This window comes from Tupaia chinensis, unplaced genomic scaffold (genome assembly GCF_000334495.1).
Source record: "Tupaia chinensis unplaced genomic scaffold, TupChi_1.0 Scaffold000492_1, whole genome shotgun sequence".
NCBI classification, from domain to species: domain Eukaryota; kingdom Metazoa; phylum Chordata; class Mammalia; order Scandentia; family Tupaiidae; genus Tupaia; species Tupaia belangeri.
The window spans coordinates 2236725-2251097 of NW_006160004.1; the positions used below are offsets into that span (position 1 = coordinate 2236725).

At 39.0% G+C, this 14373-nt stretch overlaps 1 protein-coding gene across 1 annotated transcript in view; it reads left to right on the forward strand.

Annotated features, from left to right (window-relative positions):
- The first annotated feature begins 6240 nt into the window (after positions 1-6240).
- Positions 6241-14373, forward strand: part of LOC102499501 (Down syndrome cell adhesion molecule) — a 30867-nt gene continuing 22734 nt past the window's right edge. Inside the window, exons 1-2 of the mRNA XM_027774892.1 lie at positions 6241-6277; positions 10201-10518. Coding sequence (XP_027630693.1) covers positions 6241-6277; positions 10201-10518 — 355 coding nt within the window. The remainder of the gene's footprint in view (positions 6278-10200; positions 10519-14373) is intronic.

Below are 14373 nucleotides of genomic sequence, written 5' to 3' on the forward strand. Positions count from 1 at the left end.
AGAGATCCAGTTCTCAGTTCTCCTTTTGGATTTGATGTCTCTTATTTTAATTCTAGCAGATTAATTTATGTACTTTGGAGCTGTCTTATCAGGTACATAGACATTTAAGATTGCTATGTTGTCCCGATGAATTGTCCACTTTATTAGGGAAGAATCACCTAGCCCGAGTAATCGTTTATATTCTGAAGTCTCCGTGGACTTGCCGATCCCCCACAGGATCACTGCTGTGCTACGATTAATCTGGCCCAGGTGGCTGTGTCAGTCCACTTCTGAGAGCTTTATCTGACGCTCCAAGTAGCGGACGTTTAGGACATGGATTATTCCTTCCTCCATGTGAGTTTCAGAGATTTTCCACCTGCTCTTTTCTGTTGTTCTCTACCCAGCATTAGTCCTTTCCCCATGTCTGTGAGAATATCAGTCTAAAAGGAAGCTTCTTCAGATCTTTGGAGCGCCTTGTCTGTGCAACCTCCTTTTCTCTGCCTTGTAAGTGCTAGCAGCCTTAGTCTCTCCAGGTCTCACACTATCTCCTTCTGTCAACAATCACCACGTTCCACTAGGTCTTTCCATTTTGGAGTGATCTTGAAGCCCACAGGATGAAAGCCGGGGCACTCACAGGACCCTCATCATTTGTTTCCTTCTCTCATAATTCTCTGTTTTGTATTGCCAGAATAGTTGTTTATGAGAGAGGATACAGTTCCTGCTTTTCTGTTTTGTTTTTGTTTGTCGTTGTTGTTTTATTATGGACAGAGGCAGATTTAATATCTCTGAGTTCTGCATTATTATGAAGTTTTATTTGATTCTTATTTCATGAGGAGAGGTGCACTTTTGCTTTGGTGCTGGGACTAAATAGAATGATTAAAATATATTGGAGTTAAATGCACAGTTGCCATAACATACGAGCATATTTTTTATTGTCTGACGTGGCTTTATTTCACAGAAGCATAGAATGCTTTCCAGGTCATTATGAGACCATCATTCATCTGATTTCAGATTGCTGGTACAGGTGAGCTGAATCTCTAAGCGTTTACACAAACATAAGAACATTTTAGAGCCTCAGAATCAGCTAAAGGTTATGTTTTCTAGATGTATTTACCTAAGGCTAAGGCATATTACCTTTCATTTTAGAAGACCTTTACAGAAGCAGTTCATTTTAGGAAGCATATCCACTGACATATTCCTACAAAATCAATAAAAGTATTTTGGACCCAAATGGCATTTCATTCAAAATGAATATACCTAATTTGCAAATGATGCAATGACCTGTTTTAGTTATCATGTTTTCTGGCCTCTCTGAAGCACTTGACACTGTTGAAAGCTGCTGGTTGACTTCTCCAAATGCTGTCTTTTTGCCTCTAAGTCATCATTCCCTCCAGGGATGAGTTACTGATCTCACAATCTCCTCTTTATCTTATTGATGGTACTTTCTTTCTTTTATTTTTTAAAAACTGTCTTAGATTTTTGGTTGAAGTGTAAAATAACTACAGAAAGTGTGTAAATCACAGTATATAGCTCAATGTAAGTCTCACTGGCTGAATACACGAGTGCACCCAGCACAGAGATTGAGAGAGACTACAGTCAGCAACCTGGAGGTCACTCATCCCCTTCCCCTTCTCGTCACCTCACCCCACACCTGTGGGATTATTCTGACTCTTAGTATCATAGATTAGTTCTTTCTATTTTTATGTTTGATAACAATGGAATAATACAGTGCGGATTTGTGTGTCTATTTGCTTTCCTTTAATATTATAGATGTGTGGTTCATAATATTTTTGTAATTTTAGATTGCCCATCCTTATAATACAGAAATTGAATCTATACATCTATCAATATATCATAATATATCATTTTACATATATATATCGTAATATATCATATATATATATGTGTGACAGAGAGAAAGATAAATTCCTCCAACAGTGTTCACACTGTGATCCACCCTCAACCTCAGCTGGCTTGGATCATAGCACACATGCATGCTTGGTGTAAACAGAGGAATTGTCCCTGGTCCCTAACCAGGGACCTTTTCATTGCACTGCCACTATGCCACCGTCTGGCAGCTCTGTTTGTGACTTACAAAGAGTTGCTGCTATTGATATTCTAGTTTGTATTCTTTTGGTGAACATATGTATGTATTTCTGTTGGATATATACCAAGGAGTTACATTGTTGAGTTATAGGTATGCATATGTTCAGCTTTGGTAGATACTGACAATTTTCTACAATTATTTTTATCCATTTGAATCCTACCTGACATGTATCAGGGTTTTATTACTTCATGTCCTTAAGATACTCAGTATTTACTCACTTTTCCTTTTTAATCATTGTGGTACTATGTGCCTCACTATACTTTTAACTTACATTTCCCTGAGAACCAGTGGCATTGGGGTACTTTTTCACGTGCTTAGACATTTATAAAATGGTCTCTGTTAAGTGCCTGACCAAGTCTCTCTCTCTTAAAATCAAACTGCCTTTTTCTGTTAATCTGTAGGAGTTCACTATGTATTTTGGGTACACATCTTTTATCAAATAGACTTTTTCTGCCTTATAAATATTATGTATTTCCTGAAAATTCATCTCTGGTTTTTGTTTCTTCTTGCTCTTTACCCTTTTTTTGGGCTAATACACCAAGGATGGGCTTTAGTTATCCTGACTGTGGAATCTCCCTCTAGAGTCTCAAACCCTTATTCCCAACTTGCTAATAGACAGTCCATGGGAAGGTCTTCCTTAACGCTATAAAACTGATGTCTTGTCTTCACAGAACCAGCTGTGTCTCTCATATATTCTTTGTTAGCAGTGTAATTATGCAGCCAGGCATACAAAGCATAATTTACATCATATTGGCTTTTTCCTTTTCTTCATTCTCATTACTCCCATGCCTCTACCCACAAATTCTTGTAGGATCATATCAGACATAGCTGTGTCATTAGGCCTTTCTCTCTTCCTTCATACCACCACTGCCCAGTATGCTAGGTACAGCCACAGCAGCCCGATCGGACTTTTGCCTCTAGTCTTCTCTCGTCACGAATGCGGTATTTACTTTTTAAGACTATAGCCTGAGCAATTGATTTTCCTCTATCGAAAGTTTTGGTGACTCTCTACTTTTAATTAACAGCTTTATGGAGCTATAACTTATGTATCATAAAATGAACTCACTTAAAGTGTACAGTTCAATGGGTTTTAGTATATTCACAGATATGTACAGACTTTACCACAGTCAATTTTAGAACATTATCATTACCTCCAAAAGAAATCCTGTAACTTTTTGCTGTCACCCTCCACCTCCCTCACCCCAGACCCAAGCAAACCACTAATTGATTTCTGCCTCAGAAGATTTCCCTTTCCTGGACATTTTATATGAATGTAATTACATAGTATGGGTTTTTTGGGGACTGGCTTGTTTCACTTAGCATGATGCTATCCAGAGTCATATGTACCTCATAGCATGGGTCAGTGCGTTCCTTTTCACTGCTGAGGAATATTCCACTATATGGATAGACAACGTTTCATTTATCTGTTCTTCAGCTGCTAGACCCATAGATTCTTTCCACATGTGCCTCCTGTAGATAATGCTGCTGTCAACACGAGTACACGAGTCGTGGTGCAGACACATGTGTTTCCTTCTCAGGGTGGTGCTAGGAGTGAGACTCTCTGTTGCCGGCAGGGTGAAGCACATACTTTGCAGCCTGACATCTGACACTACTGACAATCTAGACTTTATAATATGTGTGCTCCCAGAGGCCTGTGGTCTTCCACATCTCAGTTCTTGATATGTTCCCAGGTTTTGGCCCAGTTCCAGGTACTCGTAGGTGCTGAGTAAATATTTACAGCATCAATTACTGCAAAGAACCTGATGCTCTCTCTCTCCAAAATCATATCACTGTTAGCTGTGTACTGAAGGTCCCATTGCCCAGTGTCTTCCCTCACCTCTCCTGTGACGACTCCGTGTGCTAACAGTTTCGTGCTTCCACCTACAGTGCACTTGCCTTCTCTTTTCTGGAACACGTTCCTCCTCTCCAAAAGTGGGTTAGTTTTGTTTTGTTTTCTTTTCTTTTCACCTTTTATGCTCCCATATCATTTTGTGGCTAATTCTGTCACAATTCAGCAAATAGAATTACAGTTGATCACTTTACATGACCCTAGCATGCTCTAGACTAAAATTCTCTTGAGAGCATTAGCAAGAATTATTTGAATTTGCATTCCTGGGATAATACTGTATATAGTAGGTGCTCAATAAATTTTATTGTGTAAATGAATATTTGTGTCACTGCCTACGGTAACATTTCTCTCACATCATGTTTGAATGTTAAGGAACACTAAAATATTGACTTATTTTTTTTCTTTTTGGTATAACATTCTTTGTGTTTGTCACTGGAGTCTTGGTTATACCATCTGTTATAATGATATAAAATATCATGAAGTCTGTAGCTGAAAAAACAATTCTCTAAAACTGCTCCCTTTAGTTCCCTTACTGTTGATACCCTAGGATTTTATATCTGAATTTCCCAAGATTATGCCACATGTTTTGTTTTGCTTTCTGTTTTTAAACTATTTTAGTTATAAATTATTTATAAGCTAAATTATTTTAAAGAACTTGTACACACACACATAATTTATATTAAGATTGCCTGCACCCTTACTGAAGGGAGCAAATGTTACTTTTAAGAGCTCGAGGCATGTCTTAAAATGAAGGGATATTATTTAGGCAGATGGATGGTCCCTTTGATGGAAGAAACAAAAGCTGTTGGAATTTAGTTTGGGTTTTCTTTTGCCTGTGACCATATGATGTGTATCTTAGTGAATGAGTTTATGTTACATTATTAAACCCAGTGGTGTGAAGTTGAAAAACTAACACAAAATGTCTTAAAAAAATGAGCAGAAGTGACAGGAATCCCCCACAGGTCACTTATGTCTTTACTAGGGTTAAATATTTATTTATTCTTTTTCTTGCACCCAGTTAAATAATTCCATATGGTCGCATCACAGTCCCTTCTCTATTTCTCCATTCAGTCACAATATTGAGCATGCATGCACACAAGCGTCGTGACTTTTCAGGTCACCATGCTGTGATTCCAATCACAATTGGCCATGTGTGGGATCTGGCTCCCCTAATTACAAGGTCATGGAAACAACCTATATGTTGGCTCTTGAAATGTAATTTTTAGTAACAAATTTTATTCTATTTTATTTTTGAGGGTTTTCTTGTAAGGCATAAATGCTTGCTAGAGAGAGGCAGAGAGGGAAGGTGAGAAATTACTCCCCAGGGTGTGACGGTCAAGCCACAATCCCCTCAACTCCAGTCTCCTCTTTGGATTTTGGGCACACTTGCGCAAGTGCTGCCATGATTTTCAAGAGACTGAGTTCAGGACTTGAGCCATGGTTGGCCAGGTGAGAGTCCATGCCTGAACCACCATGCCACCAAGAAATGATACATTTAACACATCAATATTTTTTATAAATTCGCATTGTCAAAGAGTTTATTTTGAAAAGGTTTATTTATTGTATGGGTGAGAAAGGGTGAGAGAGAGACAAAAAAAAGGAGCGGTACAGCAACAGTGACAGGCCATTGGCACCACAGTTCACATCCTGGATCATGGACACACGTGCCTGGTGTACACTTGGAGGTCTCTGCATCTGAACTGGTAACGTCTCCCTCTGGATCTTCCTTGCAGAGTGTTTCATCTTACCTTTGTGTCACCATCCAGCCCCGATTTTACTATTCGTCACAAAACTGCTTTTAGAATAGAAGGTACATTAAAATATGGCCAAGTTTTATTTAGTTTAAATTACCCATGGTCGAGCTGACACAAGAGTAATGTGGAGAAGTAAAAGAATCTGGGTGGAATTCATTAGTTTTAAAGAGTGACAGTTACCTCCTTCCTAACAACATGTTTGAGGTAATGTCAGTTTCTTAGAAAGCTCAGATATAACATTACAGCACTATAATCAGCATTTTTACTTGAGTTGAAAACTGCAATGTTGAACTATTAGCTATGCTTCTGAACTGAACTGATTTCTTAGTTAGCAACAATTTTTATATTCTGACTTATGAAGCATTACTAAAGAGGTTATGGTTGGAAGAAAAAACTATAAAATGGTTACTACTTGATGAGCATCCCTAACTCTCTTATTTTCGAGTGAGATCTGTCATAGTTACAGGACGTATTTGCCATGTTTTGACAAAAACCATTCACTCTGCCTGCCAGCTCAGCCATGGGCTGCAGAGGCCCTAGTGGGTGCAGGCATGGTCACCACCAGTGATGGGCAGCAAGAGGAAGAAGGTGGATGCTTCAAATGAGGTACCAGGAGGATGGTACATGTCCTGGATGCAGCTTCCCTAAGACTTGGCTTCTTAGAAGAAAGGCAGCCACACAATGAAATCAGTATTGTGATGTGAGAAGGTACTCCTACCCTGTATGACTGTAGAAAGTGACATCTATGTGACTCAGCATTGAACAGTAGATGGAAAGGAATAGAAGGAACATTGAAGATCATCTAGTGATTAGACAAATGCCTCCCCTGCCTCCTTCTGTCTTTATTAGGACCTGAATCTGGTACTAAAGGCTTAAATGACTAGTCACATAACCATTTAGTTGCTTAACATGAAATAGTGCTAAAATGCGTGGTTGTTCTACCCCCAGGTCTCCATATGCCACTCTAATAGCCTTACAGCAGTTCCTCCTAATGGAGCTTTCTTTCTGGGCGTGGTAGGCCAGGGATCTCATCACACCTCCCTTATCTTCACAACAACATACTTTTTAATATACTTACTAAAGTAAGGTAAGGAATGAATTGTGCAATGCACAGTCTAAGGTACATATGTGCAACAGGAGAGGGAAGTTCTGTTTGGGTTTTATTTATTGCTCGTGCTCTATCAGGGGTGTGCATGGGATATTAGTTGATACTCTTCAATTATTTTACTTAACATTAAGAAGAAAATTAGAAAACATATGATCATAGAGGCAACCAGCCCAGCTTCAGCTGGTGTCTTTTATTGAGTTCTATGGAAAGAGATGCACAGAGGGAGAGTCATATGCAAAAGACCTCATCGAGGTGTGTTCTGAGGAAGTGAGGAGGGTAGGATGGCAGAGGGAGGAGCGACTCTGCAAAGCCGTGGCAGCAGAGGTCTCAGCTAGAAGGAGCTGTTTCAGGTCACCATGAGGGAGCCAGGTTTCTGGATCTGTCTTTGGTCAGTCCTTCTCACCCCCTCCCCTGGGGAGCGCAGGTGTACGCAAGGCAGTGTACTCAGTGTGCTGAGGCTAATGGTCAGGACAGATCTCAGTTATCACTGGCTACTGGAGTGTGCAGTACAAAGAGAGAATCTGGAGAGGGCCCCACCATATCCACTTCAGGTGGCAACAGGAAGGAAAGCTGTCAGCCAACAAGGTGCCTGATGTCTGCTTGTGAGTAGAGGCAGCAACTCAGTCTGCTGTGTCCCAGTGTTCTGTAACTATGCTACTAGCATGTTGAGGACTCTGCTACCCTCATACTTAGTGAGCAGGTTCCATCTTGTTGTTCCAAATTGAGCCCTTTTTTTCCCCTAAATAGTATTAATTTCTATGTTCTTACATCTTTATTTCTTTCTTACAAATGATGTAAATTAACTCCATGGAAATTGATAGGCACTGCATCCTATCACACAGATTTAGTATCCTTGACACCATGTAAGAAGCTTGTAACCCTCCTACCCCACCAATGAGGAAGACTGAAGTGGGTCGAGCAGGCCACGGATCCAGACTGGGTGGAGCTACCTCTGATCCCTGCTCTAATGAGAGTGGCTATATTGCCTTGTTTCATTCGAAGATGAGAAAACAAAAATCTTAAAAAGAAAGACTGAATGTTGGGCCAGCCCAATAGTATAGAGGTTAAGTATTATGTGTAAAAAGCCAATTCCCACATAGCTAACATGGTTCAAATCCTGACTCTGGTGACTTCAAAAATATACCAGTACACATGTCTGTACATGCCCAAAATCTTGACAAGATAAAGAAGTAGAACAGAAGGCATTGTGGCGTGACTATGCCCCATCATGGAATACTTTTTCTTTCTCTCTCTAGTGAGTGCAAGTACTCATTGGCAATAAAGAAAAATGATAATAATAGAAAAGAAAAAAGACTGAATCTTGGTTCTGCCACTTCCTCAATAAAAGATTTAAAAAGTCACTGTATATGAACAAATTTGCAACCTTTTATTTGTAGGAGTTAAAACAGAAACAATTCAAATAAAAGATCACAAAAATAGTTACTTGCGATGTCTGCTTAGAAACAGTAATTAGGACTGGCCCATGGCCTGGTAGTTAAGACAATCAGACCCACATGGTTGACCATGTGGCTCAAATCCCAGCCCCAGTGGCTTGAAAAACATGCTGGGCACATGTGCATGCATGTCCAAAATTCCAGCAGGATGGTGAAATGGAGGGAAAAGAATTAAGGTATGATTACACCCCATCAGAGGGTACTCTCTCCTTTGCTTTCTCTGTTTCTCTCTGGAAAGTGCACATGCCCTCTAGAAAAGTAAAAAGAGAAATAGGAAACCATGTATAATACGTGATGTTAAACGTCTGTGACAGTAGACATGGTTTTGTATGTACATCTTAACACAGTGTAGTTGTATAGGTAAGGCGTATGGACAGATGGACCAAAAGAAAAATGTAAAAATCAAAACAGAAACGGTAGAAATTAGGTGATGCTTTTGTTGAAGCTCTCTTTACTATTGCTACTTATTTTCAATGACAGTGTATTATTTATTTGACACTGCATTTTTTGGCAACTAGTTATGCTTTTAAAAATGTTTTTACATAGTCTTTCATTTAAAAAAATTTTTGGACTAATTTTATTAAAAAATAGCTCCCAATGTAACTAGTAACTACAGAAGTTTGATACTAGGAACTGGATCTCCTCATTCATTCATTCAGCATCTCTTTATTGAGGTCCCATTGGAGTTCGACTCTGTGCTCCAGATTATAATATGAGCAAACCAGGACCTTGTCTTCATGAGAGTTATGTTCTATGGAGAAGTAAGACTACATATGATTACAAAGTGCAAAACATTAAGTCCATAACATGCCCAAAAACACATGGTCTGTACCATGGGGACAGAACAGGGTGTGGTGCAAGAGGCTAAAGAGTAATCTACTGGAAATTGAGATCCAGGATGACATCAGCTGCGTGCAAAACATGAAATTAAGATGATGCCTTAGAAAAACATGCTGGGCACATGTGCATGCATGTCCAAAATTCCAGCAGGATGGTGAAATGGAGGGAAAAGAATTAAGGTATGATTACACCCCATCAGAGGGTACTCTCTCCTTTGCTTTCTCTGTTTCTCTCTGGAAAGTGCACATGCCCTCTAGAAAAGTAAAAAGAGAAATAGGAAACCATGTATAATACGTGATGTTAAACGTCTGTGACAGTAGACATGGTTTTGTATGTACATCTTAACACAGTGTAGTTGTATAGGTAAGGCGTATGGACAGATGGACCAAAAGAAAAATGTAAAAATCAAAACAGAAACGGTAGAAATTAGGTGATGCTTTTGTTGAAGCTCTCTTTACTATTGCTACTTATTTTCAATGACAGTGTATTATTTATTTGACACTGCATTTTTTGGCAACTAGTTATGCTTTTAAAAATGTTTTTACATAGTCTTTCATTTAAAAAAATTTTTGGACTAATTTTATTAAAAAATAGCTCCCAATGTAACTAGTAACTACAGAAGTTTGATACTAGGAACTGGATCTCCTCATTCATTCATTCAGCATCTCTTTATTGAGGTCCCATTGGAGTTCGACTCTGTGCTCCAGATTATAATATGAGCAAACCAGGACCTTGTCTTCATGAGAGTTATGTTCTATGGAGAAGTAAGACTACATATGATTACAAAGTGCAAAACATTAAGTCCATAACATGCCCAAAAACACATGGTCTGTACCATGGGGACAGAACAGGGTGTGGTGCAAGAGGCTAAAGAGTAATCTACTGGAAATTGAGATCCAGGATGACATCAGCTGCGTGCAAAACATGAAATTAAGATGATGCCTTATTTTTCAGTTGTAGCTTCCTTTATAGCATGTTGAGAAATTCTGAATAACTTTGTTATAGTTGGACCAAAATACTATTTCTGAAAATAATCTCCTAAGGCCAGGCTGTTTGAACTGCAGGCAAGGGAGCATTTTTCTTACCATTCTTGTGTTGTCTTTTTGCAGTGTTCAGTGAAGACCTACACTCCAGCCTCTACTTTGTCAATGCATCTCTGCAAGAGGTAGTGTTTGCGAGCACCACGGGGACGCTGGTGCCCTGCCCCGCTGCAGGCATCCCTCCTGTGACTCTCAGATGGTACCTAGCAACGGGCGAGGAGATCTACGATGTCCCCGGGATCCGCCACGTCCACCCCAACGGCACTCTCCAAATTTTCCCCTTCCCTCCTTCAAGCTTCAGTACCTTAATCCATGATAATACTTATTATTGCACAGCTGAAAATCCTTCAGGGAAAATTAGAAGTCAGGATGTCCACATCAAGGCTGGTGAGTATAGTTCCTTGACTTGTGTCTCTGCCTGTTGGGGAAGAGTGGGGTGCACGATGACACAGTAAAATGCTATTGCAGATAAGAACTGCATCATCAGTTCATTCTGACACCACCAATGACTTCTTGAGATGTCCAAATATTTGTGGACTAGATTTTAGGATATCTGAATGTCAGAATAAAAACTTGAAAGTAGTAATTATAGGTAATTTTCAGAGTATATCCCAATCTTGCTATATTTTGACTCATTGATAATCTGACTCAAACTTTCAGTGGTTCAGACCCAATATGTTTGCTTCTGGCCTTCTGTTTTCCCTCTTTGCCCTTCTCCCACCCCATCCTGGGGGAGGAAAGGGAAATGGTTGAATGGGAATAATACCACAGCATAAATGTGTACCACAACAGAAAACAGAATCAGTCACCTAGTATGTTTGCTTTCTTTGTAAAATAACAAGGCTATTTTAACAGTTTTGACTGCATTACATGTTGCTAAGTGTTGTCAGTGCATGAATCCTGAATAAGCTATGTTCTTTTTAACAACTATTGTGACTTTTTTCAAATCACCACTGTTATAAGTCAACCCAGGAATCCAGCCTGAGACACACAGACATCAAAGGCTATATATACAAGACACATTGTGTCATTCTATAGACTTAACAAAGCCCTAAAAAGTAAACTCACAGTTGGAATTTTGTTAGCAAACAACATTTTAATTTCTTTTAGGCCCAGCTCTGAAATATTTGAGTAGACTGACATAATATAATGGCAGGACAAAAAGAATGTGATTTGATTGTTGTCTTATACACCACATAGCTGGAGGAACTTTGTAATAATTTCTGCAGCAAGTGAGACACTACTGCTAAAAAACATCACAACATGAGCAAAATGCATTTCTGAACTCCTGCGTATGATCTCTTTGATATAAGCAATCAAACATTAAACTACGACTCACTCTGCTAGCTAGTCATTTTACCAAACTGTATTTTGATCTCCATGACATGCTTATGAATTCCAAGACCTGAAGAAGAATGCACTTAAGAAAGGAGAAAAATGATTGGCTTTAATCAAGAGATATGAACATTTGATATGTCAAATATTTAAAATAAAGCAAATGAAAGTTATATAGAGACCTCTACACCTGACGAATAAGGAGATATATATAGTGAATGCCTTTCACTTGGCAGACTGAATATTTGATGATGTATAGTGAAAACGTATTTATAATCTACAAAGCACCACTTATGGAGAAACCAGAAATTTCAAACAGCTGTATCTGTACATATTGATCTATTATTTCTGTCTTGAGTTTCTGTCAGATAAAGAAGTTAAATGCTTACTTCTGTTTTAACTGTGTTCTAAATTTGTCATATAATTTATTATTTTTGCATGACACTGAAAGTTTTGAAGAGGTAGACATTGCATCATCCTGCTTGGTATCTATATTTGGTATCTATATATGCCCCCTGCTCCCTCCTACACAGTTCAGCTATTGCTGTTTATGGGTTAATATTCATGACATCTGAAACTCTATGAAATATGAGTCTAGAATATACACAAGTATTCTGTCAGTTTGAACTTATACTATGGACAGCTATAGTGCTCAAATGCGTTTTTTTTCTCACTTAATTTTGCTTCCTTTTTATGAATATGTTATGGCTATGATATTTTAGCTTGTTTATTTTTGAGAGTTTTTTTTTTTTTTTTGCTATAGGGTGTGTGCGCTCACCAGACAGACAGAGAGAGACAGAGAAACAGAAAGCTAGAAATCACCCCCCCCAGGGGGGATGGCCATGCCACAGTCTCTTCTCCTCCATTCTCCTCTCATGAACTTGGGCACGCATGAACATGTGCCTGGCGTGAGTTTTAAGCCACCGGGTCAGGGACGTGAACTGCGGTTGAATACATGGGAATCCAGCGACCTAGCCATTACACTAACTGCTGGTCCCATGATATTTTAGATTGTTTATGGCATGCTGGAAAAAATCAGGTTTCACCTTGTTTATTTATTGGCTTGAATAGAATTAAATGTTGTTTAGAAGGGCAAGTGAGATCATCTATGTTACCCTGATAAGCTGACAAGCAGGTTTAAGTGGAATGAGCTCTCATTCAAGGGGTATCTTCTTTGTGAAAATATTCTTGTAGATTACTGTTAGATTTTGCCTGGAATAATCTATTAGTAAAATGCATGAACATGTGCCTGGCGTGAGTTTTAAGCCACCGGGTCAGGGACGTGAACTGCGGTTGAATACATGGGAATCCAACGACCTAGCCATTACACTAACTGCTGGTCCCATGATATTTTAGATTGTTTATGGCATGCTGGAAAAAATCAGGTTTCACCTTGTTTATTTATTGGCTTGAATAGAATTAAATGTTGTTTAGAAGGGCAAGTGAGATCATCTATGTTACCCTGATAAGCTGACAAGCAGGTTTAAGTGGAATGAGCTCTCATTCAAGGGGTATCTTCTTTGTGAAAATATTCTTGTAGATTACTGTTAGATTTTGCCTGGAATAATCTATTAGTAAAATGGCTTTGTGACTTTTCCTTTGGAAGCACAATTTTTTTTTTTTTTTAAGTTTTTGGTATAGGGCACATGCACAAACCAGAGACAGGCAGACAGAGAGAGGGAAAGTACAAATCCTCTCCCCTCCCAAGCCCTGGCAATGCTCCAATCCCTTCTCCTTCAGTCTCCTTCTGGGATATTGTCCACACATGCACACGCACTTGGCCTAGTTTTGGGGTTTTTTTTAGACATATTTTTACTATAGAGTGTGTGCACTTGCCACAGAGTCAGAGACAGAGAGAGAGAAAGTGAGAAATCACCCCCAGGGTGGATGGCCATGCCTCAATCCCTTCTTCTCCATTCTCCTCTCAGGATGTTGGGTAGGCACACATGCACACAAGCCTGACATGAGTTTTAAGTCGCCAGGTCTGGGACTCGAACCACAGTCAACTACATGGAAGTCCAGCAGTGTAACCATTACACCATCTGCTGGTCCTATGCTTGGCATAGTTTTCAAGCTGCCGGATCTGCCACTTGAGCTGCAGTTAGCTGCATGGGAGTCCAGCATGATCACTGTATCACTTGCTGGTCCCAGAAGCAGAAGTATTTAATTTTTTTTTTATTGTACGTATTTGGAGATCTACAACTTGATGTTATGAGATACATAAAGACAGTAAAATGATTGCGCTAGTGAAGCAGGTTAATATAGCTCACATTGTTATATATTTTTGTGACAAGAATAGCCAAAATCTACATATTAAACAAGTATTCATAATGCAATATAATTTTTAACCTTCATATTATACATTAGATCTTTAGTCTTATTCATGTCTGTTAGTTGACCTATTATAAATTTCCTCTCCCCTTCCTCCACAGGTAAACACTGATTAGTCTTTATATTATATATTAGATCTCTAATCTTATACATATATGTTATTTGACCTACATTTACTCTCCATCACCTTCTTCTAAGGATGTTTCATTCACTACTTGAACTTTTGAGCACTTTTTTTTAATTCCACATATAAGTGAGATCACATAATATTTTTCTTTTTATTTATTTTTTATTTTATTTGCTTATTTATTTAGAGATTTTTGCTATAGGCCATGTGCTCACTGGAGAGATGAGAGAGACAGAAAGCAAGAAATCATCCCCTCGGGGGATGGCCACACCACAATCCCTTCTCCTCTATTCTCCTCTAAGGATTTTGGGCACGTATGCATGTGCACCCAGTGTGAGGTTCAGGCCACTGGGTCTGGGACTTGAAACGTGGTTGACTACATGAGAATTCAGTAATGTAACCATTATGCCATGTGTTGGTCCCATAATTTTTCTTTCATGTCTGGCTTA